Source organism: Desmodus rotundus, chromosome 2 (assembly GCF_022682495.2).
Source record: "Desmodus rotundus isolate HL8 chromosome 2, HLdesRot8A.1, whole genome shotgun sequence".
NCBI classification, from domain to species: domain Eukaryota; kingdom Metazoa; phylum Chordata; class Mammalia; order Chiroptera; family Phyllostomidae; genus Desmodus; species Desmodus rotundus.
Window position 1 is genome coordinate 204944827 of NC_071388.1, and position 26144 is coordinate 204970970.

A 26144-nucleotide genomic window follows, 5' to 3' on the forward strand; every position below is an offset into this window, starting at 1 on the left:
GGGGGAGTCAGGTCACGCAGGGCCCTGCAGGCACCATCCAGGCTTGGGGAGAAGGCATTGGCGTGTTCTGATAGGTGTTAACACCCCAAACGGGCTTTCTGCTGAGACTTGTTTCTCCCCAGACACCAACCAGGTCCAGTCCAATGTGTGGGTCAGTGGCCACAGTGTGCCCTCCAGTCACTACTCCCTGGGTGTTCATGGGAGCAGCTATTGTTCTGGGTGCTGCAATCCGAAGGTGAGGGAAACGCAGCGGCGTGGATCCCTGGCCTCGTGCAACCCAGAGTCACGTGCGGAAGAGAGACATGAAGTAACCTTCTGAGCGAGTGTCCAAGGCACTGTGCTGGAGGGTGGCGAAGGCTCCCCTGCAGAAGGGGCTGCTGAGCTGGAATCGGAAGGGTGGCAGAGTCAGCCAGGTGAGGAGACCAGAAGACTGTTCAGGCACAGACAGCGTGGGGACAGGGTGCAAGGCTGTGCACAGGGGCGGGGAGAGCTTTAAAGATGTGCCTGTGTCCCCAGGGCAGGGGGATGTGGTGAGCAGCGGGGTGCAGAGCGGGGCCTGGGAGGGCCTGGGGTGCAGATACAGAGATGGTGCCATTAGACCTGAGTGAGGCCTTCTGGTCCCGGAAAGCGGGCAGCTGCTGTGGACCTGCGGGGAGGCGCTGGGCCTGGAGAGCAGGGACAGATTCCAGACACTGGGGAGAGGGACAGGACTCATGACCCCACCAGGAGGACGGTGGGCGGGAGGAGAGGGACCTGTCTGGTTTGGCTTGCCTGGCACGAGGGGTCGTGCTGAGGTTGACATATCTCCTTGACCTTTTTTCATATCCCTGCGTTACCTGCTTGCCGAGCTTAATCAAGTATGCTGAGGACTCAGAAATCCCTGTCCTTCCAAGGATGATCAGTCAGTCTATTTCCAGAACCCAAAGAGGATTAGGCTACAAAGTAGCTTTCTTTGAGCTGGTGTCCCTCCCCCCACGCCCTCCCCCGTTGAGCTCTGCCGCTCTGCATCTTGAGCCCTCTCTGCATCTGAGCCCTCGGCCCCAGAAGGAGGCCCTGGCCTAATATCTGGAACTGCTGAAGTGACACGTTCGCCTGGCTTGACACTAATCCAGTGTCCACTCTGCTCCTTAGAGGGGATTTGGCTTTGAGGCCTTGAGACCTGAGTGCGGGTCCCCTCTCCAGATCCCCTACAAATTCCCCACACACGTCAGCCAGGGGCCAGACTGGGGTCATCGGGGTAGACAGCAAGGGCTGGCTGCCACCCCAGAGGTCACAGAGCCCTTCTTCTCCTGGGCCCATCCGGCTGGTTGCACAAGGTATGTGACCGCCCTCGCACAAGCCTTCTCGGGCATGGGACAGGACGGGGCACAGCCAGGCTCAGGGTGACGGGCGTTTTCATGGAGTCCGTCTGTCCCTGTTTCACCCGCTCCGTGCAGTTCCCGTGGACTTTGCTTGTTAAGGAAACCGGAGTGCGTTGAGAAGCCAAGAAGACACCTTCGCTGTCTTGTATGCCCGGGGAGGGGAAGGGAGCAGGAACAGGCCAGCACGGCCGGCTACACATTGCTGAATGTACCTTTTGGGGATTTAATACATTTTGAAAGTGCTGTTTGTCGTGAAGGGGTCATGCTGTGCCTTTCGGGACCCTTCCCGTTGTAATTGCCATAAGACATCACCCTGACAGGATTTTAAAGTCACCCTGGCCCAGCGTACGATACCGGAGGTTAGTCAGTGAGTAAAACCGTCCCACCGGAATCCAGCTGGACTCCCTGGTGAGGTGTGCCGACAAATGTTTGGGGCTTATCGATGAAAATGAAAACACAGCTGTTCAGAAGTGGTGCACTGAGGTGCGGTACACAGCAGGCAGAGACCGTGTTTAATCACGTGGCTCCTGAGGCAGGTGGGGGGGTGTCGGATGGATGCACAGCATCTCACGAACAGGTCTGACGCCCAGGATGTGCTTGACTTTACATCTAGGCTCGATTTTACCTTCCCCCAGCCCTCTGCCCCCCGACGTGCATCCCGAGGTGGAAGGCGCTGCCGGGGACAGATAACATGGCAGCCGACAGGAAGACCGGTAGGGCGGCGCCCAACTACGTCATCTTCAAGAAGGTCTCCAGGGATAAGTCGGTAGGTGGCGCGGAAGTGAGTGCTTGGTGGAAATGTTCGCTTGCTTGCTTGTTTATTTGTTAAAGGAGTCTTTTCGAGAATAGATATGATCAACCCCAAGACCCTGTGAAGTTGAGGGATGCTCTCTATTTTCTGTCTCTGCCTGAGATGGATGCTAGACGAGATATATATAAACAAGTGAACTGCAGAAATACAACTTTTTAAAAAATTTTATTTACTGATTTTTAGACAGAGGGGAAGAGAGGGAGAAAGAGAGGAAAGAAACATCAATGTGTGCTTGCCTCTCATGAGCCCCTTACTGTGGACCTGGCCTGCAACCCAGGCATGTGCCCTGACTGGGAATCGAACCGGTGAACCCTTTGGTTTGCAGGCTGGCGCTCAATCCACTGAGCCACACCAGCCAGGGCAGAAATGTAACTTCTCTTCAACTGCAGCAAGACTTCAGTCCTGAGATCCTTAATTTTCTCCTAATCTCTCAGTCCCCTTCTCTTCACCCCCAATTTTATTTCTTTTCCGAGCAAGCCTTGAACCCACAACCTACCATTGCAAACACTGTTTTGTTGCCACCTGGAACTCACTTGGCCGTTTGTCTGTCATCTCCCTGCCTGGGGAAAGCCCTAATGCGGCATCGACAGGACTCTCTTCCTCCTGCGCATCTGCCCCGGCACAGTGCTCTCAGCCTTGCTGGGCCTTCAGGGCTGTGGACAAGGGAGCACGCCCAGCTGCTCTCTGTCCACCACGCTGCCCTGTGGCTACACGGCTGCCAATATCCTGGCAAACTGCATTCTCCATCAGGGGCACATTAGATGGTCTAGATGTGCCCATGAACTTCCCGGCATGGGAGACCAGGCAAGGTCCACCCCAAAGTCTCCATGGATGGGGTCTCCTTGCTCCATTCAATGGCTTCTTAGGGGCCAGCCAGCTAGCTCAACACCATCAAGACAAGCTGCATATGTAATCTCAAATTTTCTAACAGCTGCATTTAAAAAGTAAGAAGGAAAAGGTGGCATTCACTTTAACATTATCTTTCTTTAACCCAGTATATCCAGAAAGCTATCATTTTAAACCCATAAAGGGTACAGACATTACTGGCGACATATTTTGCATTCATTTTCTGGTGTGTATTCTACATCTATAGTGCCTATCAATTTGGAATGGCCGTATTTCAAGTGTCCAGTCTCCGCCTGTGACTAGTAGCTACCATACTGGACTGTGTGGATGAAGGTCATTCTTCTTGCTGACTTCCGAAGCCCATACGGGGCCCCCAAAACACACTCTGAGCCTTCTGGTGCCACACAGGAGACTCGGGCTTTGCACAGTCCCTCTGTCCCCTCCCCTCTTCTAGCAGAGGAGCTCCCTGGTTTTCATCACATACTCCGATCCTTTGGGGTGACAGTTGGGTGCCCCTCACCCTTTCGCTCTCCACACTCTTTTCCAATGTGTCTTTCCAGCGCACTTCTGGCAGGAGGAGAGAGAGCTGCTGCTGGGCCATGTCATTTTCCACTTTTTTCTTCCTCTCACCTAGATCTGCATCCTTTGCACCAAGAAATGTAGACTTTTTTGTAGTATGGGGTAAAAAATAATTCATCCATTAATGTCTCACAGATGAGGGTCATTCCACCTGCCACCTCCGTGTGGGTCCCAGCATGGAGAGCCAGGGCTCAGGGGCCATCTCTCTGGGAGTCTCTCTGCTCTGCCCTCTCCCGTGATCTACATCCTCCTGCTGGTGGCAAAGTGGCTGCCCCAGCTCCAGCCGTTTCACCCTCACTTCCTCCTAGAAGAAGGAAGAGGCTGTTGTTTCCTGGGGTCTCTTCTTAAGAGTGAGGACAAAATTTCTCTCATATCTCATTGGTCAAAACTGGGCCAAATGCCCTCTTATTTTTTTATCCTCCCGAGGACTTTTTTTTTTTTTTTTTTTGCTTTTAGAGAAAGAGTAAGGGAGACAGAAGAGAACAAGAGAAAGAGAAACATCCATGTGAGAGAGAAACATTGATTAGTTGCCTTCTCATATGCACCCCGACTGAGATCAAACCTGCAACCTGGGTGTGTGCCCTGACTGGGAATTGAACCTGAGACCCTTTGGTCTAAGGGACAACGCTTCAACCAACTGAGCCACACCAGTCAGGACCACATGCCCACTTTAAACCAGTCCTGAGCCAGAGGAATTGGATGATCATAACTGGATCTGGCCAATCAAGAATCATCCCCTGGGGCTGGCCTCTTCTTAGCGCAGAATCACAGAGGGATGGTGGACCCTGCGACAGTGGGTCACTTATCCAGGAAGGAGTACGTGGCTGTTGGGTGGGCAAGGCAGCTACAGTCTCACATTCAGCCTGTCTTCTCTGCCTGCCCCTGTCCTTGCTCTGCCCTCCCATCTGCACAGAAGGGATGCCTTGGCTCCCACCTGAGGTCCATGCTACCTCTGGGTCCTCCACCATCAGCCTCCCACCTGGGCTGTGTCTGCAGCCTCTCTCTCTGTACCAGGACTTTGCCTGAGCATCCAAACAAGTACCGACCTCAGTACCTTAAAAACCACCACCAGCGCCCCCTGCTGCCCGTCAACACTATCCTTTCTAGCTCCCCTTCCTTCACAGCCAAAGTGTGAAAAAGAAGAAAACTCATTCTCGTCACCTGCTTCTTCCCTCCCCCTCACGCCTCCCCTCCCAACCGTACCAGCTTCCTGACTGGCTCTCTTTCCGAACTTGCCAGTCCGTTCTCTGCTCTGCCGCTAATGTGGCCAGAGTCTCAGGGGTCTCCTCTGTGACACGGGCTGATTCCTATCTCACAGGGCTGCTGTGAGGATTCAGTGAAATACGCAGCCACAGCGCTCAGCGTGATGCATGGTGCCTGGGGCACAATAAATCCTCTAAATGCTGTTTAACCGCAGGTCTTTCATCCATTTAAAATGCTTCAGTGTCTTCCTAGATTCTTTAGGGTCGGGTCTCCTAAGACCCTTTCTGCCATCAACCTGCATCCCCATTTGGTGGCCAGTCACCTGCAGATGAAGCATTGGTATTTCCAGAAGTATCCTTTTGGCTCCAGGCTTTGTATACACCGAACCGTTTTGCCCAGAAAACGCTCCCCACCATCCAACCTCCTGTCCCCTGTCCGGTCACCTGGCTAGGCTATTCTTGAGGTGCTTCAATGTCACTCATACAGATAACCTGAGGCACGGGGATTCAGTCCAGGACCTGTGAGGGGAGGAGCTGGATTTAGGAGATGATTTAATGCCAACAAAAATGACTTGGGATGTCATGGAAATAAAAATGTGAATTTAAGAGGCTTAGAGGAGAAGGGGCTGGCCAGGACACATACCCACTCACTGGCACACTTAGCAAATGTTGATGGAGTCTAGAAATTCTTTTACCAAGGTGGGAAACCTTTCACTCACAGCTAGAAATTAAAGGCTTACCACGGGAATGGGTGGGAGAAGCCTCATTTGCATAAGGATGACTTTCCTCTAAAGTACTATCAGTTCATTCAACTAGTTTAACTGGTTGATATCAGACCCAGGCCTTTTACCCAAAAGAGAGAACATGGTCCATCCAAAGGGGTGGGAAGAATTCCGTGGAGCTGACTTATGAGGCAGAGGAAAGAGCACACCTTGCCTGCAATCCGTCCTCTCTGCCTGCAGCCAAGCAGGCGGGGAGGTAATGGACCAGCTGCAGACCCAGGGGCTCCTCTTCCCAAAACTCATCAAAAGGTTTTGGTTGTTGCTGATTTTTAAGATGAATGCCTTAGGTTAGTGTTCTCTGGCCATTTAGAATCCGTATCTGTTCTGCCCGCAGGTGACCATCTACCTGGGGAAGAGAGACTATGTAGACCATGTTGACCAAGTAGAGCCTGTGGGTAAGTAAGTTGAGTGCGGAGTCAAGTTTTTTTGCTGGTTTTCCTTCAAGTCATCAGACCGCTGCTCATTTTGTATTTTTAAAAATGGGCTTTGCTGATAGTCTAATCAAGGAAATGTAAATAAAAACACCCGTGAGGGGTCACTGTCTGACTGGAAACAATTTTGAAGAGTGTTGGGTGGGGACACAGGACTTACCGTAGAGTTTACAAAGAACACTCAAAACTCATCAGTGAAAGGAAATCAAAATCTACTCAGAAAATAGATAAAAGCCATTAAGAGGCATTTCATCAAAGAAGACGTATGGGAGGCAAATACACATGAGGAAAAGGCGTGGCACCGTCAGTCATCAGAGAAATGCATGTGGAAACCACGATGAAGAATCGCTGTCCAGCTGTCCGGACGGCTACAATTAAAAACACTCACAATACGAAATGCTGGTGAGGACGCAGGGAAACTGGAGCCCTCGTGCGTGGCTGCTGGGAACGCACAATGGCACAGCCCCTCGAAAACCCCCAGGCGGTTCCTTAGAAAACTGAACACTTACCCTGTGACCCAGCGGTCGCACCCGCGGGCGTTGACTTGTCGCAGAGAAGTGGAAACCACGTCCATGCGAAAACCTGGGTGTGTTTGCTCATGGCAGCTTGGCCTCTAATAGCTCCAACCTGGAAAGAGCAGAATCGTTTCTCCCTGGGTGAGTGAGGTTAAACACTGTGGCTCACTCCTACCACGAAACCGTCCTTGGCCATAAAACGAAGGAGTGGCCGACACACCGATCGCCTCTGGGTCTCCAGGGCGTTATGCCGAGTGGGAAAGCCGGGCTCTGGAGGCCGTAGACTGTACGGCTCCATTTCTGTAACGTTCTCCAGATGAGAAAACGATCGAAACGGGGAACGGATCAGGAGTTACCACCGGGAGGCGGCGGAGGGGGCTGGGCGTGTGACTGGAAAGGGAGCCCCGGGAAGAGCTTGACAGGACGGCTGTCCCCAGCACGGCTGTCCCCAGACTGCACAGTGGTCACACAGGTCCCCACGTGAGAGGAAATGGCCTAGAACTATGCACACACTGTACCCATGTCAGCTTCCTGGATTTGACATTGTACTGTAATTACCTGCGATGTAACCGCCGGGAAGCGCGGGGACCTCTCTGCACCATCTTGGCCACTTCCTGTGGTTCTGTAATTATTTCAACTCAAATCATTGTTTTGTTTTGTTTTTTTAAAGAATGTACAAAGCTGGCATTTTTAGGCGCTGAGGATGAGGGTGCCTCTCGGCCAAGCCCTCTCGGGAAGGTCGTGTGGCAGCAGATTTATCTATGAGGATATTCCTTGCAATATTAGGGATAATGGAGAAAGGTGGAAACAACCTAAACCCCCTCACAGGAGGGGGTAGTTGAAAACGTTACGCTACATTCATTCTTTGGAGCAATGTGTAGCCATTGAACTGATGAGTACATAGTGAGTGTGTGTGTGTGTGTGTGCATGGTTTGCAGTGTACTTGAGTGAGGAAGGCAGTTAACTGAATAGTAGGTAGAGTAGGGTCTCTCTCTCTGTCTCCCCCTTTGGAGTAAAGACATGCACGGGTGCATGTACATCTGGGGAAAACTCTGTGCCGATATCTGGGCAGTGGGAATCTCTGGGGAGTGGAAATGTAGGTGACTCTTGTTTTCTCTTTGCTTAATTTTCCCATAATGCACACAGTTGGAATGTGCAATAAAAAACCTCCACCTCCAGGGAAGGCCTCTGGTCGCTTTGGTCTCCCGAGCCTCACGGTCTCTCTCTTTGGTGCAGATGGTGTTGTGCTGGTGGACCCTGAGCTCGTGAAGGGAAAGAAAGGTGAGGCGGGGCTCTGGTCCTCTGGGAACAATGGTCTGGGTGGGGCTGGCACAGGGAGGGGGCACAGGAAGGGAAGGGAGAAGTGGGGCCTCCTGCCCACCTGTTGTCCCTGGTGTCATCCTCAGGACACTGGTCCTGCTCCCAGCACAGCTCCCTGTCCCCATTTCTCAGATGGAGGTGAGGACTCAGGGAAGCCAGGTGACCGAGGTGGCAGGAGAAGTAAATGGTGAGAGAGCCCGGGCCCAGGCCTGTCGGCTCTGTCAGCTGCGCATGCAGTTCTGTGCCATGGCCAACCACAGGGGCTGGCTCCTCGGTGGGTTTATGGAAGAGGGGACCTGGAGTCTGCTGGGAGGCAGGACTTACCTCGCTGCTTAGTGCGATGGCTCTGAGCCGCGGTGTCACCGCACCCGTGAAGGTGTCTGGCGGCTGGCAGGTTAATTTGGTGCTAGTAACGGTTCGTGAATAACAGTAAGTGAGAGCAGATTCGAGTTACCCTTGTGGTCGTGCCATGGGCCCGTTCCACTCTAAAGATGCCTTTTTGAGTGGCTGCCCTGGCAACCACGAGGCCTTGTTCCTAACCCTGGATGTGCCCAGGGGGGTGGGTCAGACATGGGGCCATCAGGACGAGGGGCCCAGCAGAAATGGGGCCAAACATCACCCCCTCTGCTGTGTCCTCCCTCCTGCTGGCACCCTCAGCAGAGAAGGGCACCTTCTCGGAGGGGAAGTACCGCCTGGCAGGGAGGCACACTGCTAGGTCACCTCTGGTACCTTCCTCTTGCAGACCTCAGGTAAGGGACAGGCAAACAGGTAAGCTCTTCTGAGCTTAGCCACAGGGGCCAGTTGTCCTTGGGACAGACAGACAAAATCCTCAACCGACAACTGCAGAGGTGTGGGGGGACCACTCCCGTGTGCTCATGTTCTGGACTAGTGTGTGCTTTTATTTCCCTCATTAAAGACTGTGCTGACGTGTAGGTTCAGACACTTCTTCCGTCCACTGGGGGCACAATTTACATCTTTTCAATCAAACTGAGTCTTCGCAAGTGGTGATTCTGAGAAGGCTGGTTTCACAGTAGTGTGGAAAGAAGGGTTCTCCCTGATTTGGTTCCATCTCTCTGCTCGATCCATACGCCCCCCAGCGCCTCGCACAGACCGCGCCCGGCTCTGGTGCAGACCTGTTTGCCCTGCTTCTCACCCGCTCCCTCCGCTCCACCCAGAGGTCCTGCCCTCAGAACCCCAGTGACCTGCACCGGTCAAAAGTCTCCGGAGCTCGGGCTGGGGGCTCACTTGGTTGGAGCGTCATCCATACACCAGAGAGGTTGTGGGTTCGATCCCCAGTCAGGGCACAGAAGGGAGGCAACTGATCGATGCTTCTCTCTCTCGTCACTGTCTCTCTCTCCCCCCTCCTGAGGGTCCAGAAGACAGGGTGGAGGGATAGAGAACAGTGCAGGCAGGTGTCCGAATGATGGGGTTCACCGGAGGGGCCCCTGGTTCCCTGACATGCCCTGTAGAGTAGTTCCCACAGCCCTGGGGAGAGGTGTGTGGCCCAGCTGGGGGTGTGCCTCTCAAACCCCATCCCCTCCAGAAGCCACAGGCTGGACGCTGGGACTGACAGTGTCAGGTCGCCCCATGCTCCCTCTGCCACAGGCCAAGCCCGCCCCTCTCTTGCCTGCCTTCCAGTGTATGTCTCCTTGACGTGCGCCTTCCGCTACGGCCAGGAAGACATCGACGTGATCGGCCTGAGCTTCCGCAGGGACCTGTACTTCTCTCGGGTCCAGGTGTTCCCGCCCGTGGGGGTGGCAGGCGCCCTCACAAAACTGCAGGAGAGCCTGGTCAAGAAGCTGGGGGCCAACACGTACCCCTTCGTGCTCACGGTGGGTGACCCCTCTCCTGTGTGCTCCCTGCCCTGGTTCCACCCACGGCACCTTGTGATGTGACCGGGAGCGAAGGAAAGGGGACAGAGGCATGACTTCACATTTGTGGGCCCTCAAATTGCACCCTTGGAGGAAATGCTAGATTGTGCGGGCTGTGATTGTCTTTTTTTAAGCCCTCGAAAATAGCCTCTCAGCCTTTGAAGACACCGTTGGAACCGAAGGTTTAAATGTTCCCCTTCACCAGAGCACCTAATTACATTGTGTGCGCTTCCTTAACTTGCCCATCTATAAAAAGAAAGAAGTACCCCTGGGCCGGCCCAGGGGTTCCTCACGGGACAGGGAGCCCAGCAAAATAAGAAGCCTTGTCTATAGCTCCGTGGGCCACCACAGATAAATCGCTTCATCTCTCGAGGCCTCGTCTCCCCTGGGGCCACCTGGCCCCCCCAGGGCCAGGCTGCTTGTCCTCTGAGACCTGGTGTGAACACTTGGCTCGCGTGTCTGAAGGTGATAGACTCCTCCAGTTCCCCGGGTCAGTCTAAAAAGGAAGGGCATTCTGATGCACGTCACAACACGGTGGACCTTGAGGACGCTGTGCCATGGGAAAGGAGCCAGTCCCAGAAGGACAAACACTGTACGGTCCTGTTCACATGAGGTCCCTGGAGGGTTAAAGCCCCAGACACAGAAGGCAGAATGGAGGCTGTCGGGGGCAGGGGAGGCGGAGGGGAGCGAGTGTGGGGTGAAGAAGCGGTTCCGGAGGTGACGGGAGGGACTTGTGCGGGACAGTGTGAAGGCACTTAGTGCCTCTCAGCTGTGCGCTTCAAATGCTAAGTTTCAGGTTATGTGCATTTTATCGCAACACTTTTTTACAAAATCACTTTAAACACGTTCATAGTCCTGGGTGCTCCGTGCACGGGTCCTGGGGATCCGAGGTGACGTAAGCTTTTGGAGACAACAGGTCAACGTGTATCGAACCTTGAAAATGTGATTGTGACTGGGCAGCTCCCCTTCCGTGGCCTCTGGAGCTAGCTGAGAAGAACTGTGCCGAGCTGGCTGAAGAAGGACACTTACTGCAGCGTGCCGATCGTGGCCAGGGCCAGACCCGCCAACAGAGGAGCCAGCTAATGAAACGTGGGGTTTCTGGCAGCGCGGGCCGTGACGCGTGGCGGGAACGTGGTTGTATTGCGTCCCGAGAAGTAGGGTCAGGGTCGGGGACATGAGCGAGCCAGACACAGGACACGTGCCTCTCACGTGGTCCCATGTCTGAGAAACACAGCCACCTCCACGTGTGTCTGTGTGTCCGGGTGTACAAGACACTCTGGGGCAGCTCTGTTCACGGTGTCTGTCATTCCAGATGCTTGGGGCGCGCATGAGCAAGCGTTTCCTGTTGCTTGCACCTCGCCCGCGTTTTCCAGTCTTTGCACACTGAGGACACCTTACACGCGGAGTCACCTCTGAGAGAAGTGACCAGTTGTTTCTTTCCACAGTTTCCCGACTATTTACCCTGCTCGGTGATGTTGCAGCCAGCTCCGCAGGATACGGGCAAGGTCGGTTCCCGAAGCCATGCCCTGGATTCCTTCCTCCCTTCCAAAGACTTCTGAAAATGGCCTTTTATCATGGGAAGTTTCAAACATACACAGAGAGACAGCCTAACGATCCTGTCGCTAGTCTTCAGCGGGTGTCAGCCATGAGCGACCCTGTAAACAAAATGCTGGGGTCCCCCCTCCTGGGCCTCACAGGTCGATGGAGAGAAACAGGCAGGAAGCAGATCCCAAGCACCTGCGGGTACCTCCGTGGGTGCTGGGCGCTCTGGGAAGCAAGAGGCTGTGAGAGGCAAAAGGAGACAGGAGCAGGGGCTTGGTCGGATGCTAAAGGACAGCTTCTCTGAGAGGGTAAAGGAGACGCAGTTCCCTCCTAGGGGACAGCCTTCCAGGCAGAGGGGACACCCTGCCTGCGTGGTGTGAGCTGGAGCTGGAGGAGCAGGGGGGAAGTGGTGGGGGCAGGGTGGGGGAGGGGAGGAGGTGCAGCCACATCAGGAAGGGCCTCGGTGACCACCCTCCGCGACTTGGACTTTTCCTGGGCAACGTGGGAGCCACTGGCGGGCTCCACACAATGGGTCCTGACTTAGTTTCCAAAGGGTCGCTCTGGCCACAGTGCTGAGGGGGCTTGGGGTGGCCAAGCATGTGCTCTGAACAGAAGGAGAAGCAAAGAGGCTGAGTCTGTGCAGGACACGAGGGACCGTGCTGGAGGGACTCCCAACAAGGAAGGAGGACCCTGGGTGCGGGAGGGGAGAATGAATGGTGCTGGGATTACCGCCAGAGGGTCGCTGGCATCTGGGGTTCACAGGGGGGTGACAAGGAGTGGCAGGTCTGTACCGGGGGTGTGGGGGGGCTGGGGCAGTGGTCTCCAAGGGGGGGTACTTGCCTCCAGGGGAGAGGTTTGTGAAACCAGGGCAGGGGGTCAGCTGCGGCATTTCAGGAAAGGGGGATGTGAGGAAATGGAAGAGAACGGGACAGCTCAGAGCGCCCACACGTGCCAAACAAGGGCCATCTCATGGGTGGGAGCTGTTTCACCTAAGCGCCTCTGTTTACTGGGCCACCTTATGAACTTCACTTCTCACCACGGGCAGCGAGACCTCTGAAAGCCACTGGTCCAGAAATCAGGCATAGGTAGCCGAGATGGAGGAAGACGAGGCCAATAAATGGGAGTGGGGGACACAGTGCCAGCCAAACAAAGGGCCACCCTTTGGTCTGTCCCGGGAGAGGAGGCTATCAGAGCTCAGTATGAACTGAGGCCCGGGCGGGGGCATCTGTGCGCCTGGGGCCGAGGGCCGTACAGCTGAGGGGACCTTGGAGCTGGGGCTTGGAGAACACAGGAGTGTGTCAAATGTGAAGAAAGAGAGAGAGAGAACCATGGGGCATTTCAGAAGAAGGAGCCACGTGTGCCCAGCGTAGACCGGTGCAGGGAGCGCACGCAGTGGGAGAGCGGGGGATTGGGGGCGAGGGGTTGCGTGGCTAAGAATGCCGGGTGGTGGTGGGTCACGTTTTAATGGTGAACCCTGAAAAGGATGAGGCTGAGACACAAAGACCAGGTGCCAGGTGATACCCTCACAGGAGGCATGGCCTGTCACAGGAAGGCAGGTGCTGACCAAGGTCTTTTCTGCTCTTTGTCCTTGCAGTGCTGTGGGGTTGACTTTGAGGTCAAAGCATTTGCCACAGACAGCACAGATGGCGAAGAGGACAAAGTTCCCAAGAAGTAAGAATGTCATTGTGGGACTAGGTGAGGGGCTGCGGGGTGAGTGATAGGAAACCCACCTCACCTGTGTCTGTGGCAGGGCCCTCCCCAGGGGGCCCAGCCCGGGTTCGTGGGGACAGCCTCCACCCGGGGGCTGGGGGTCAACAGCTGATCATTTGGGGGGAAAAAACCAAAGAGAATGACAAGGGAGTTGGTGACCTCCAGGGCTTACCTAAGCCCCTGGAAACCTCCAGATTCCTGCTTTCTTCATTTCTCTCTTTCCTCTTCCGTCATTTCTTTATGGTGATAAAACATACACGACACGAAGTTTGCCATTTCAGCCGTTTGCAAGCGTGTAAGTCAGTGGCATTAAGTGCATTCACCGTGTTGTGTGACCGTGCTCACACAGGAAGCCCCTCATCACCCCAACAGCAGCGCTCCACCCCCCGAGCAATGCCCCGCATCCCTCCTGTCCTCCCAGGCCTGGTCGGTCTCCTGCGTTCTTCTTGTCCCTGAACACGGTTTCCAACTGTGCCCCCAATACTTTCTCCCCGTGCTCACATGCACCTACCGGTGCCGCCGTAAGTAGCAGCGATGGTGCACACGCTCGAAACACATCACATAAGCCACATGGCACATTCCCACATCAGCTCCCCCCAGAGGAGGTGGCCCAGGGCCCTCACCCAGGGCGAGAGCCATCCTTGGGGGAGCAGGTGGGCCCCACGTCCCCCAGCTGGGGAAGTCCCAGAGACAGCCTGGACACCCGTCTGCAGCCCCTTCCTCCAGACCAACCCCCATCCCTCGTTGGGTTCACCCCGAGTCGTTTGGTGGGTGCAGGAGAGAGCCCCGGGGCCAGCCGCCCTGAGGAGGCAGGCCCTGAGGGCAGGACCACCTGTGACTCTCCGTCCACAGGAGCTCCGTGCGCTTACTCATCCGCAAGGTGCAGCACGCGCCAGCCAAGATGGGCCCCCAGCCCCGGGCAGAGGCCAGCTGGCAGTTCTTCAGGTCCGACAAGCCCCTGCACCTCGCAGTCTCCCTGAGCAAAGAGGTAACCCGCCAGTGTCGCTGTGCCCCGTGTGGGGGCGGGCCTGCGGGACAGGCCCTGCCTCAGTGCCCTAACTGCTGTGGGCGTGTCTCTAGGGACAGTTTGAGCACCAGCGTTTGAGGACAGTGGGCTCTTTTCCATCTGCGGACCTAGGAAAGGTGGCCATAGGACAGGGTCACACTGACTTGGATTCCACTCGTCATCGGCAGTCCTGACCAACTGGTGTGTGGGGGGTTACACGTACCCCAACCCCAGGCCGTCTTTGCCCCCCCGCCCCGTGGGCCTCATCTGCCACCTGTGGGTGTGGTATCACACACAGAGTATCCCTAGGGAACCCGAGTTTCACTGTAACCGTGACTCAGGTGAATGTCATCTGTGAAGCGTGTCACAGCGAAAAAGGTGACAAGCCACTGGCTGAGGCTGTCTCTGGCCCCTCTGGTCACCAGGAGCCACACACACATGTTGGCCAGAACCTAAGTACTCCGTGTGCTCGTGGGCATGTGCCTGCGTGTGCGTGGGCGCACGTGCGAGGGCGCCCCTCCAGGGCCCAGGCCACCTGGGCACCACCACCGAGGACGGCTCTGCCCCAGGCTCCCCACTGGTTTCCTCCCGTTTCACTCGTTGTGCCCCAAACATCCTGTGATTCCACCCAGGGCCCCAGGGCTCGCTCTGCCGTGACCCTCAGGACGTGGGCGTTCTGGGCAGGAGCACCCTGGCTCCGCTCCCCATGGGTCCCCGTTTCCTCCTCGGCACCCCCAGACGGGGTGGGGGAAGCGTGTTCCGACCCTCCTCTGAGGCAGCATGTGCGGGAACCCAGCCCCCTTTACTCTGTTAAGGGACTGAGGTGAATTTAGAAAGCCGTGAGATGAGAGATGCCACCACACCCTGTTCCCCTTTTCTGACTTGTCCGCTAACTTTTCAGATCTACTTCCACGGGGAGCCCATTCCCGTGACCGTGACCGTGACCAACAACACAGAGAAGACCGTGAAGAAGATTAAAGCATTCGGTAGGACCTCCTGCCCCAAGCTGGAATTTCTCAGTCGGGTCCTATTTCCCGAGGGTCTGTCCTCTGGTTGGGAAAGGCCCTCCCAGGTCCTCAGAGCCACCGGTTGGTCTCTGTTGTCATGGACAGCAGGACCTCCGAGGGAGGAAGGCCCTTCAGTGTCATCGCATACAACCGCACCCCCAGCTGAGGGCCGCCTTTGGTCTGGGGACAGCTTCGTGCCAGGTGACTGACCTTCCATCTTCCACGTCAAGTCTCCCTGGAGGGGCCCGGGCCAGGTCTCGGGCAGCCAGGACAGGGGTTTCCTCCGTGGATCAGTGGAGAGCGGGGAAGCACAGCCTGAGAACACTGGGCTTCCTGGTGGGCTCTGTGGGGCGTGTCCTCCCAGAACCCCCTGCCTCCTCAGCAGGGCTCCTGGTCTGCCTTCCCGGGTTTTGTGGGGCACTGAGGATCGGTCACACGTGGAAGTGCTTTGTAAATGGTAAAGCACCACGGTTGCTGGTCCTGTCGAATCCTCGCAAGGTGATGGCCGAGCCCTGCCGAATCCCGCAGGGGAGGTGCCGCCCGCTTGCTATTTCTATGCTCCCTCAGCTCAAAGGGGGTCAATGTGCAGGGGACGGTCTTATATGGGCTACATAAAAAAGACACGACAGGTGGCCTGGGAGGGACACCTCCGAGCCCACTTCTAACTCCAGCGTTTGATGACTAAGACAAAGTCAGACTCCATGTGTTAGGGTGGCCAACTACCCCGTGTTGCCCAGGACTTCCAGGGCTGGAACGGGGCCAGTCCCAGGCAAACCAGGGTGGTTGGTGGCCCTAAATGTCATACACCACTTTCCTCCCTCCCCATAGATAAGGATCAGAGATTTAGAACGCATACTAAAGAACTCTAGGTTTTTCCAGATGCTAATGTGAATGCTTAATTTACAGCTTGTTTTACGTTGGTTTAGTTCGCACGCCTTTCAGTCCTTCTAGGACCTAGTTTGTTTGTTTAGCATGAGGTATGTATAGGGTTCGCCACAGCGCTCCACAAAGTAGCAGGGCTGCGGAAGTGTCATTTGATACTCTGATTTAAAGTTATTCCTCAAAGTTTTATAAACCCTAACATCAATGTCGTTAATTTTTGAAAGAAGCCGTTGCATTTTCTGAAGCAAGATGTTAATAGCTTTCTCTAGGCTGAGCTCTGCTGAGCGCTGGAAACACATTGTTTCTCTTAATCCTCGAATCTGATTTTCATGGAGGTAAAAGTTATCTTTTTAATCCTCACAACACCTATTTGAGTTAGAAGCGATTACCACCCCCATTTTGCTGATGGACAAACTGAGGCTTAGAGGAGCCAAGTAACTCACAGCTGAGGGCTAGCTGGGATCCGAGTCCAAGTCATGTGGCTCCAGAGCCACCTCCCTGTGCACCCTGCGTGGCCTCTGAATGGTCTCTGGCTCAGACACCCTGAGCGAGATGCTTGTTCCATGAAACAGAGATGCTAGAAGGGAGTGGGTTTGGAGGAAGCGAGCCAGCAGTGAGTTCTGGGGTGCGGGAAGATTGTGTGCTTTGGGAGGGCACCCAGGGCCTCCGCAGAGAGGCAGGGCCTCCCTGGAGGTGCAGTTTCAGGAGGGTGGCTCGTGGGTGGGAGCCGTCACAGAGCAGGTTATTGGTGAACAGAAGTGGCCTCAGAAACCCCAGTCTTTAAGCTCTGAGCTGAGAAAGCCAAGCCTGAGAAGCATTAGAGAGGGAAGACCAACCGTGTCCCCGGAAGGCCGGGCGGCACCCAGCACATGCATTGAGGGCTCCACGTGACTTGCCCACTCCTGTCCTCTCTCTGCAGTGGAACAAGTGGCCAACGTGGTTCTCTACTCAAGTGACTATTATGTCAAGCCGGTGGCCGAGGAGGAAGCACAGTGAGTAACTGTGGGGTTTCTACTTCCTTGGGTGGCCCAGGCTGCTTCGCCAAGTTCTCCTTTTGTGCATCCTGCCGAGGGAAGTGAATGTTCAGCTGGCCCGCCAGCGCTTCACTTCCTTCCCCTTCTCCCATTTCAAGGGCAGCAGGGAAGATTAGCATCGCCATTGTGGCCTCCCTTCCAAGGGTTCTGAGAGACCGGTCAAGCTAGGACACGATGGGGGCGGGGAAATTAGGTCAGAAATGCCACGGTGGGAATAGCCGGACCTTCTAGGCGTCCTTGGAATGCATCGCTAGGAACTTGGTCCTATTCCTCCCCGCAAGCAGATGATCAAGCGACCTGTCAGCCCAGGGAGGGTTCTCTGTCTTTTGATCTTCTCAGTTTGAAAATCGCACACCAATAACTGCTCAGCCTGTTGTGAATGACGTTCCTCCCTTTACCAGAATTGACACCGCGCAGGAATCCTGAGATGGCTTCTTCTTGGGAGAGGGAGGGACCTGCCCATTTCTGCTTTGTGCTAGGCGGGCAGAGAGAGCCATTAAACACACAGGTTTCTGGGGGTCAGCCCCCCGCAGCCCCCTGAGAGGACCCATTGGGGAGGTCTCTGCCTAGCTGGCACATTCTAAGCACTGAAGTATGTAAAAAATAAGGTTAGAGGAAGGGGTTGGTGAGGGAAGACAAACTGATTCAGCAAGATAATATTGCCGAGTGTTTGAAAGGCAACTTGAGGATAAGCTATTATCCAAAGCAGATCCTGAGGGAGGCAGAAAAGAAGCGTAGCTCGCCAGGGCCTCCAGGGGGCCAGGCCTTGACCTCTCAGCTGCCCCCTGGCATGCTGCGTGCCCCGCAGTCCCCCAGCTCACCTTTTGGCAGATGCTCTACAATGGCAGCCGAGAATGGTCCTTGCCTGCATTTCGCCCAGTACACCCCATTGTCTGGTTCTCTTTTCAGCTCTCGGGTACATTTTGGACCAGATGATTCCCAGGAAACTGGGAACCAATCTAAGGCCCCCTAAGGGTGGCAGGGAGATTGACAGCTGGGTGGGATCATGCTGGTGGGTCTCAGCCCAGGAGCCACTCAGAAGGCCACCGAGCATGGCCATTGTCCTTGAACCCTGGGGCTCCCTGGGCCCTGGTGGTTGGGTCTCCATCAGTCCAGGTCAGACCTGACTCCGGGGCTGCTGCCCACTCTCATCCAGTCCCAGATCCTGAAGGTCCTGGGAAGGAGCCTTGCTGGCTGCAGGAAAGGCCATCCCCTTTCCTGTTACTGTCCCTTTAGAATATAATGCTCACTTTTGTCATTCCTCTGCCCAGACCAGTTTGTTAAGAGAGGTTCCCCCAGGGCCCAGATGGGAGGGTGTGGGCCATCTGTTGCTCCAGCAGAATTCTGTCATGGACACACCCAGGGGCCACAGCTGCCTGAAACTCCACAGGGGGCTCAAACAGGGAAGCCGTTCCTCGGGGAGCAGTTCACACTCCCAGCCTGCCTGGGGCAGGTGGAGGGAAGGGCCCAGGGCAGCTCCAGGCAGTGTTTCCAGGGCCTTGCCCATTCTCATGAACCCGCCACTGTGGGTGCACGCTGACCACCCCCACCCTGCCCCACACAGTTTTTGGTGACAGGCATCTTCCAGTCGGGGCTTGTTGTGGCGCTGGCCAGGTGGCCCTGCCGCCAACTGCATGGTTCACAGTCTCAGGAGGACACTGGTGTCGTCCCTGACCCTTGGGCCAGTCGGCCTCTTCAGCCCCACAGAACAAGCTAGAAATTCAGTGATTAGAGCAGGCTAAGGGACTTGAGAAAATGTCGCAATCTTGCCGGCAGCCTGTTTGGAGGTGTCAGCGATACTCTTCTGCCTCTGGTCAGCAAATGCACAGGCACCTGAACTATCTTTCCATTAAGTAGCAGGGAACGCGGATCCCAGAACATGCCTGATGGCAGGCGGGGGCTCCTGGGGTCAATGGCGGCTCATGGCCGTAAGAGCCGTTCACCAAATCCCCTCTGATTTTCTTCCTGCAGAGAAAAAGTGCCCCCGAACGGCACTCTGACCACGACACTGACGCTGGTGCCCTTGCTGGCCAACAACCGCGAACGGAGGGGCATCGCCCTGGACGGGAAGATCAAGCACGAGGACACGAACCTGGCCTCCAGCACCATGTGAGTCCTCGTAGCTCAGGAGATGAGCCCCTGAGACTCAGGGCAGCTGTGGTACTGGCCCGCTCCCCCTTCTCGTCTCACCCCCGGGGGCCAAGGCAGACGCCACTCCCACCCCTGGTGTGACGTAGTGGGTACAGCTGCGGGCTCTGAGCCAGCCCTGTGCCAAACCCCAGCTCCACCGAGCCACCCAGGCAAATTGCTCGAGCTGTCTGAGAACCTCAGTGTCCCCACCTGTGAGGTGCCGGTGCCGACAGTGCCTTCTCTTACAGAGGTCAGGAGGGTTACGGAGAAAAGCCATGTAAAACGTGGTAGGAGGATGGCCAGCGGGGGTCAGGAGCAGGGCCGCGCAAGGCAAAGGCTGATCCGAGGGTAACTGGCCATGTGGGTATGTGGATTCGAAAGCACGTTTGGGGTGCTGTCCGAGAGGAGAAGAGGGAGACCGGCACCTTTGGTCAGCTCATTCAAGGGCATAATGATCAACCGCAGCTCGTTGCATCTGTGAAAAACGTCTTTTGGTTTATGGAGTATTTTACACACACATGAGTCTCTCCATACTTTTGTGAGAAAGGTAGATTTCCACTCATTTGATGGATAAAGAAACAGGTTCAGCCAGAATGAGAGGCTTGTCCAAGGTCACCTGGCCAGTTAGTGGCAAAGTCCACTCCTAACCCTGAGCCCTGGTTTCACCCTCGACTTCAGGGCTGCCGTCCAGGGCCCTAGAAAGTGACAACGGCAGTGGGACCTGGAGTGACCAATCTGTGTGTGTGTGGGACCTGGAGTGACCAATCTGTGTGTGGACTTCCAGAGGGGACAACGCCAACCTACAAGCAGGAAAGGCGCCCTCTGCTCCGAGTAGGGGACGTTCTAGGACTTTGACAGCTTGGCTGGGTTCACCAGCTCCTTGAGAAGACGCCCCCATGATGGCATGACTGCGTGGGGTCGAGGGGCTGGTTTGCCCAGGCCTTGCTTTCCGTGATCCCCCTGCATCCTTCTGCTTTTCCTCTCTATGCACAGCATCAAGGAGGGCATAGACCGGACCGTGCTGGGCATCCTGGTGTCTTACCAGCTCAAGGTGAAGCTCACAGTGACTGGGTAAGTGTCCTAGGCCCCCCGCTCTGTTTGGCCTGTCCTGTCCTTTGCCTGAGTTGTCTCCTTCTTGAGTGACAGGGAGGCAGAACGCACGGGAAGGGCCACTAATTCCACCGACCACCGAGTAGAGTTTTAGAGACGCTCTTGGTCTGCTTTCACAATTCCGTCTGATAGAACAGCACGTGGGAAGAGGCAGAAGAGCAGATGAGGAAATGTGTGCCCGGGTGGCACCACTGGACAGGAGTGGGTGTGCTTCTGCTCCCGTGGGGGAAGCTGACTTGCAGGGAAGGACTGTCAGTTTAGCGTGGCGCCGAGCTTCAGAAAGGAATGGCGGCTCTCAGGGGAGGCACCCGCCCACAGGGAGCGGCCTCCCCTGCCCCCCTTCCCCATCGTGGACCCACAGGGTGGGGCGTCTGCTTTTCATATGAGGACCCAGGTATCTCAGAGTTCCCAGGAAATGGTTTTCCATTTTGTAATGAAATGAATTTCTTCCATCTTTAAAACTTCATCGAAAGGGAAATACTTGGATTCTCATTTTCCTTTTTAAATTCTGTTGGCTGTGGGTCTGGCCACTAACCTCGATGAGCCTCGGGCGGCTCGACCATCAGGACTGTTGCCTGTAATTCTGAGCAGGTAAAGCTTTGCCCAAAGCTCGGCTGAGGCCACAAAGCAGAACACGGGTTGATTTTGCGAATTTCGTTCACGGTGTTGTGCTTGTGCGTTTTCAAAGTGTGCAGTGTTTTCTTTCATTTTCTGGAAGAGGATGTAAAGCAAGGTAGAGTTTCTCTTAGCTGTGAAGATAAGTGAGTAACAGGCTTTTCACAGTTGGGGCCAGGAGAGACACTCGGCTCTGTGGTTTATTCTTGAACAGAAGGGCTTGAACCTAAGTGACTCCTCCTTTTAACTGATCCGCTTGAGAGAGACATGAAATCACAAGCAGAGGGGAGCAGTGGAGTTGAACACGGAGGAAGTTGCGAATGAGGGACAGGGCTGGGACGTGTCCCGCCTCTGAGCCGTGGGAAATAAGGTCGTGGGAAATAAGGCCGTGCTGTTGTGGGGGGGCAATCACTATAGCCCTGTTCGCTTTTGTTTCCTAGCTTTCTGGGAGAGCTCACCTCCAGGTAAGCCGGTTGCCTGCCTCCTCCCCTTGATTCCCAGGGCAGCAAAGGAAGGACCCCGGGGCTCAAACCTCTATCAGCGCAACCTGGGTCCCTGCAGCTCAGCTCCCAGCCATTGTGAAACGGTGCCCGCTGCCCCTTGGATGCATCGTGAAAACCCGGGCGGAGAGGCGTGAGGCCAGGGGTGTTCCTTTGCGGCCACAGCTAGGCCACCCTGGCCAAGGACACGCACACACACTCAAACACACACACACACACACACACTGGCAATGGCACACTCCATGCAGCGCCTTTGTGTGCGTGTTTGTAAAATATACGTTCATGGCACCAGCTGTCTTTACAGTGTCGTCATTGGCACCACCGTTGAGGTCCAGGACATTTTTACTGCCCCCAAAGAAAACCCTGTACCTGTGAGCACCCTCTCCCATTCTCCCTTTCCCCCGCCCCTGGCAACCATGAACCTGCTTCCCATTTCTATAGATTTGCCTTTTCTGGGTGTCTCCTTCACAGGGAGTCAGACAGCGTTTGCCTGTAGTGTCTGGCTGCCTTCGCCCAGAACACCGTTTTCAAGGCTCGCCCACGGCGCAGCGTGGGTCAGTCTCACGCTCCTTCTGTGGGTGAATACTATTCCGTTGTGTGGGTAGACCCCTTCTGTTTATCCGTTCACCTGCTGGCGGACATTTGGCTTGTTTCCGCCTCTTTGGCTGTTGGCTATTGAGAACAGTGACACTACCTCTCGCTTCATGCGTAGAGGCAGCAGGTGAGACAGGTTGGAGGCAGGCACTGACCCGCATGCTGCTTCACCCCCACTCTTACTACCCTCTGCCCTTGCACAGAGCCCAGGGTACCCCTCTTCTCCCAGAACCCATCTGTGCATCTGTACCGGGGTCTGACGATAATGGCCTTGTAAATGTGTGCATTGACCAAAGTGGTAACCGTGGGGTGGTGGATCCCTGGTGAAGTGAGGAGTAGCTCACACACATACACACACACACTCACACACATACCCCACCTCTCCATCCTCCCCTTGCCCAGGCCTCCCTTCTGCTTTCCTTCCCTACCCCTTTCTTTCCTCCCTTTTGTATGAATTCCAAGTTGCCCCAAAGCCCTTTAGCTTCTGGAATTTGTTGGGCTCTGTTCACTTCTAGCAAGAAACTGTGTTCCCGGTTCCCAAAGCATCAGCCTTCCATCACTTTAACACATAAAAATTACGTACAGTTTTGCAAAGGATATTTTTCAAAACTATCCTCTCCCGACGTGTCCCCTACCACAATGTCACATCACTGAAACTCACAAGCAGGAGGAAAGGGACCTAAGAATTGCAGCCTCCTCCGCCATGCGGAAGTGAAGTCTCTGGACCACCTGCAGGGGATACATTTAAAAGTCCTACCTGCTGCCCTCTGGATTTCTGGTGTGTTTTGTTCTGAGTCCCACTGAGTCCTGTGCGATTTGTAGTTGTGTCCTCACTGTCCTCATGTCCTCACTGATCTGCATGCGTCTGTTTTGTAGTGAGGTGGCCACTGAGGTGCCGTTCCGTCTCATGCACCCCCAGCCCGAGGACCCAGGTCAGTCCTCCCTTGCCCCGGCTTTCTCTAGTCACTCACTGTTTGCAGGTTGGTTACATAGTCCCTGCTAGTCTCTCCTGACCACCTCTGTGAGCACGGGTGTGGCCACATCACCCTCAAGGTGCCCCGAGGGCCCTGGAAGGGGTGCTCCCCCGCTGAGTCCGGAACCCCCAGGCACTGGCCCCCCAGGCACTGGCCCACCCTCAGTGAGCACGGGGAGGACGCAGCAGCCCTAGGCTCAGACAGAGGCAGTCTCATTAGGTTTTATTAGGAATGATTTAGAAGCAGAGGTTTCTCCTGTGAACAGACCTGGATTTAGATTTAAAGAAAGTTTAGGTGAAAAATAAATGTGGTGCCTGGGGCTTTTGCATTTCATTTGGAAACATTAGCAAGCCTGGAGAAGAGTGTTTTTGAGGGTGGAGATTGGGACGAGAAGGTAGAACTTGCCGCTTGTGCAGGTGTTGAAAGTAAAGGGAGCAATGGCTCTGCAGCTCTGAATGTCCTCAAAATTGTACGACTGGACAGGTCAACGGTGAATCATGTGGTATGTGAGTTTGATCTCGACAGGGCCCTTTTAAAGAAGATTAATGAAGCAGCAGAGATAATCCAGGTGCCATCTGGAAATTCTGCGAAACATTCTCCGCTGTGTGTGTGAAGCGGCTTAGTTGTTAGGAACTCTCATAGTTACAGCAATAAAGAATATTTCAAGTAAAACTGGTGCAAAGAAGCAGGGTTCTTTTTTTTTCTTATACTTTATGTCTAGCTTTTTTTCTACTGATAATGAAAATGGCATTTGAACCATAGGATGGCCCCCAGATTTATTTGGGTTTGTCTCAAAAATATTTTGTCTCCAAGTATCTTTTCCAAACAGTTTGGATTCAAACGCTCAGTGTACTTTGCCAAAACCTTCCCCTGGGGGAAAAATACAGTCTAGCCATGTTTACTTTATTCACTTACGCTGGTGTCATTAAAATACTATATACTATTTTTAAACTATGTGCAAGTGAGATGCATTGTGGTCTCTTTCAAGGACAATTTTCAAAGGTTATTTTAAAACTACAACCTCAGGAGATGTCACAGTTTATGTGGGATTGTTTTGTGCAGCTGTGAACAGACTCTAGGGCCGACCTGGGGGGAAGTGGCGCTGTTCCTGTTCTGGGTATGACATTGTCACGTTCCAGGCATTCTGGCCCCTGCATCAAACATACCACACATCCAGACTCAGCAGTGACCTTTTGTGCTGCGAGACTTCAGGGAGAAAGGACAAGTCCCCCCATGGCTTCACAATCCAGATTTCCAGGGATTTATGAGTCACCCAGTTTTATTCACAGATGCGTGCTCATGCCTTACCTGCCTAGGTCCCGGCTCCCTGGTTTGGATGGTAGGCTCCAAGCAGAGGAAGTGTCGTGGCTGAGAAGCTCTGCCAGGGCCAGGGGCCAAGTAATTTGTGTGTAGTAAGTGCTGCACAAATGCTACCAAGCTTTTATTGTCCCCTGTCAAAAGGAATACAGGGTGTCGATTGGTCCCAGTTAGTATAATTTTATGCCTAGCTCCGTGGGGGTGCAGGAAGCTTCTTGCTCAGGGGATGTTTTGATGCGTCAGCCTCTCCATCGTCCTCATTCCTGTGGTGAGCAGCCCACACAGGCGCTTCCCTCCCAGGGCTGGCTTCCAGGTGGGCACCAGAGACAAGGGTGGTGGCGTGCCATTGGCACCCAAGAAACCAGCTGGAGCTGTTTGGCATCCCTTAGCTCTTCCTGGCTCACCACCGTGGTGACAGCAGTACTTTGCTAGGGAGGCCGAAAGCTAAAAAATAACAAAAAAACCCCACTCAAATTAATAGCAATTAATCTGGGCTGCAAAATATACTTGGAAATACAACCCAACAAAATAAAGATCAGTGTGCTAACAGAGAAATTGAACCCTGAGGGACTGGGGCTGCTGGGTAGGCACGAGTCCCAGACTCACTCTTCGAGAGCTGGACAAGGAGGGTCTGCGGAGGGCAAGCCTGGGTCCTGACGGCGCCTGGGGGACCCTGGTTGAGACGCAGTCCAAGGGACACACGGGGAGAGATGCTGTGAGAGAGAAGTGTGACATTAGAGGGAGTGAGGTGGACCAGGAAAGGGTCCGGGAGGTGAGGTTGTGGCTTGTCCCCTTCAGCAGGTGAGGGTGTGGCACTTTAGAAAGAAGCCATGGTGGAAAATGCGGGGAGAAGGGCTCTCCGAGGGGGAAAGGTGAAGAAGCAGGAACTCTGATACTGTGAGATGCACGTGTCTGGGCCTTTTATCCCTCCAACTCTAAATCACTAAACCAGGAAGACGTTTTCCAGGTAGAGCTGTTATACGGAATTTTTGCTAATCTCTCTCTCTGTCATTCCATGCCACAGCTATGGCCAAGGAAAGGTGAGCGCTGCTCCACGTCACCCTGGGTTCTGTTTCTCATCGGCACAAGCCCCTTTTGGGGTCATTTTGTACACACCCCATGCTCTCAACACGAGGTTGGACCCTGGTTTCCCTTTTATTTCCTAGTACTGAGGTACACACAGCCACACACATGCAAACACATGCATGCATGTACATGCACATACATACATGTATGTACGTGCACGTGTGTTTGTGCATACACCCATGGGTGTACTGGGTGTGTATGTCTACTCTGTGGGGTTTCTCTCTTGTCTGTTTGTTAGAGATTTCCATAAACAGCCAGGAGGAGAAGGGCGCTGTTCCATGTCCCATCATGTGGGAAACTCTCCGTGGGTTCCTTTGTTGCAAAAGGAAGATCTAGGATGTCGTTTCACTCGAGAGTTCATTGCAAGCCTCAGAATGTGCCATGATCGAAATGTTCTCTGTTTCATTTTAGTCTTCAGGATGAAGATTTGGTTTTTGAGGATTTTGCTCGCCAGAATCTGAAAGACTCAGGAGACCCTGAGGAAGGGAAGAAGGACCCGGAGGTGCCCACGGATGAGTGAAGAGGTCGCCAAGGGCGTGGGAAAGGGGACCTGCAGAGCATGGCGAGCAAAGCCCCACCGTTAGCACTTTAGTGATGCTAAATACCAAAGTGGGAGTCTCTTCACAGAAATAAAGTTGGTCTGTCCTGCCCCAGCCACATCTGGCAGGCTTGCTGTGTAGGCTGCGTGGCACACCGACGTGGGCATGGCTGCAGCTGGGCCCCAGAGTGGGGTGGGGGAGGGCAGCACCTAGAGAGGAGGCCAGCCCTCCACGTAGGGCAGCGCTGGCCCTTCACAGTGAGAAGGTGATGCTTGCCCTCGGGGCCTGCTGTGTCCTGGCCTTTCTCCTGGGGCCCTGTGCCTGCCATTTCCCTAGAAATATATGGGGGGAGGGGAGAGGCAGTATTTCTGATGATGTGA

General features: G+C 54.7%; 1 protein-coding gene across 6 annotated transcripts; it reads left to right on the plus strand.

The window, feature by feature from the left end:
* The first annotated feature begins 122 nt into the window (after positions 1 to 122).
* On the plus strand, positions 123 to 25878 carry SAG (S-antigen visual arrestin). Of its 6 annotated transcripts, none has more exons than XM_045198330.2 (16): positions 123 to 413; positions 1997 to 2127; positions 5916 to 5976; positions 7764 to 7808; positions 9486 to 9679; positions 11164 to 11223; positions 12855 to 12931; positions 13823 to 13958; positions 14878 to 14962; positions 16785 to 16857; positions 18871 to 19008; positions 20023 to 20100; positions 21195 to 21218; positions 22725 to 22780; positions 25164 to 25179; positions 25637 to 25878. In XM_045198330.2, exons 2-16 carry the CDS (start codon positions 2053 to 2055, stop codon positions 25743 to 25745), a joined length of 1227 nt encoding a protein of 408 aa, XP_045054265.1. In that variant the 5' UTR covers positions 123 to 413; positions 1997 to 2052; the 3' UTR covers positions 25746 to 25878. The 6 variants fall into 6 exon arrangements, with proteins under 6 accessions (XP_045054265.1, XP_024419631.1, XP_045054270.1 ...); XM_024563863.4 differs by lacking the exon at positions 123 to 413 and adding an exon at positions 1191 to 1316; XM_045198335.3 differs by lacking the exon at positions 123 to 413 and adding an exon at positions 1243 to 1316 and having other exon boundaries at positions 1975 to 2127.
* Positions 25879 to 26144: the final 266 nt, after the last annotated feature.

Excerpts from the sequence above, each read along its gene's own strand:
- SAG (XM_045198330.2), top strand. The coding sequence starts at position 2,053 with ATGGCAGCCGACAGGAAGACCGGTAGGGCGGCGCCCAACTACGTCATC. Across the intron at positions 11,224-12,854 it reads CTCCGCAGGATACGGGCAAG|TGCTGTGGGGTTGACTTTGA; the intron begins GTCGGTTCCCGA and ends TTGTCCTTGCAG. Across the intron at positions 12,932-13,822 it reads GAGGACAAAGTTCCCAAGAA|GAGCTCCGTGCGCTTACTCA; the intron begins GTAAGAATGTCA and ends CTCCGTCCACAG.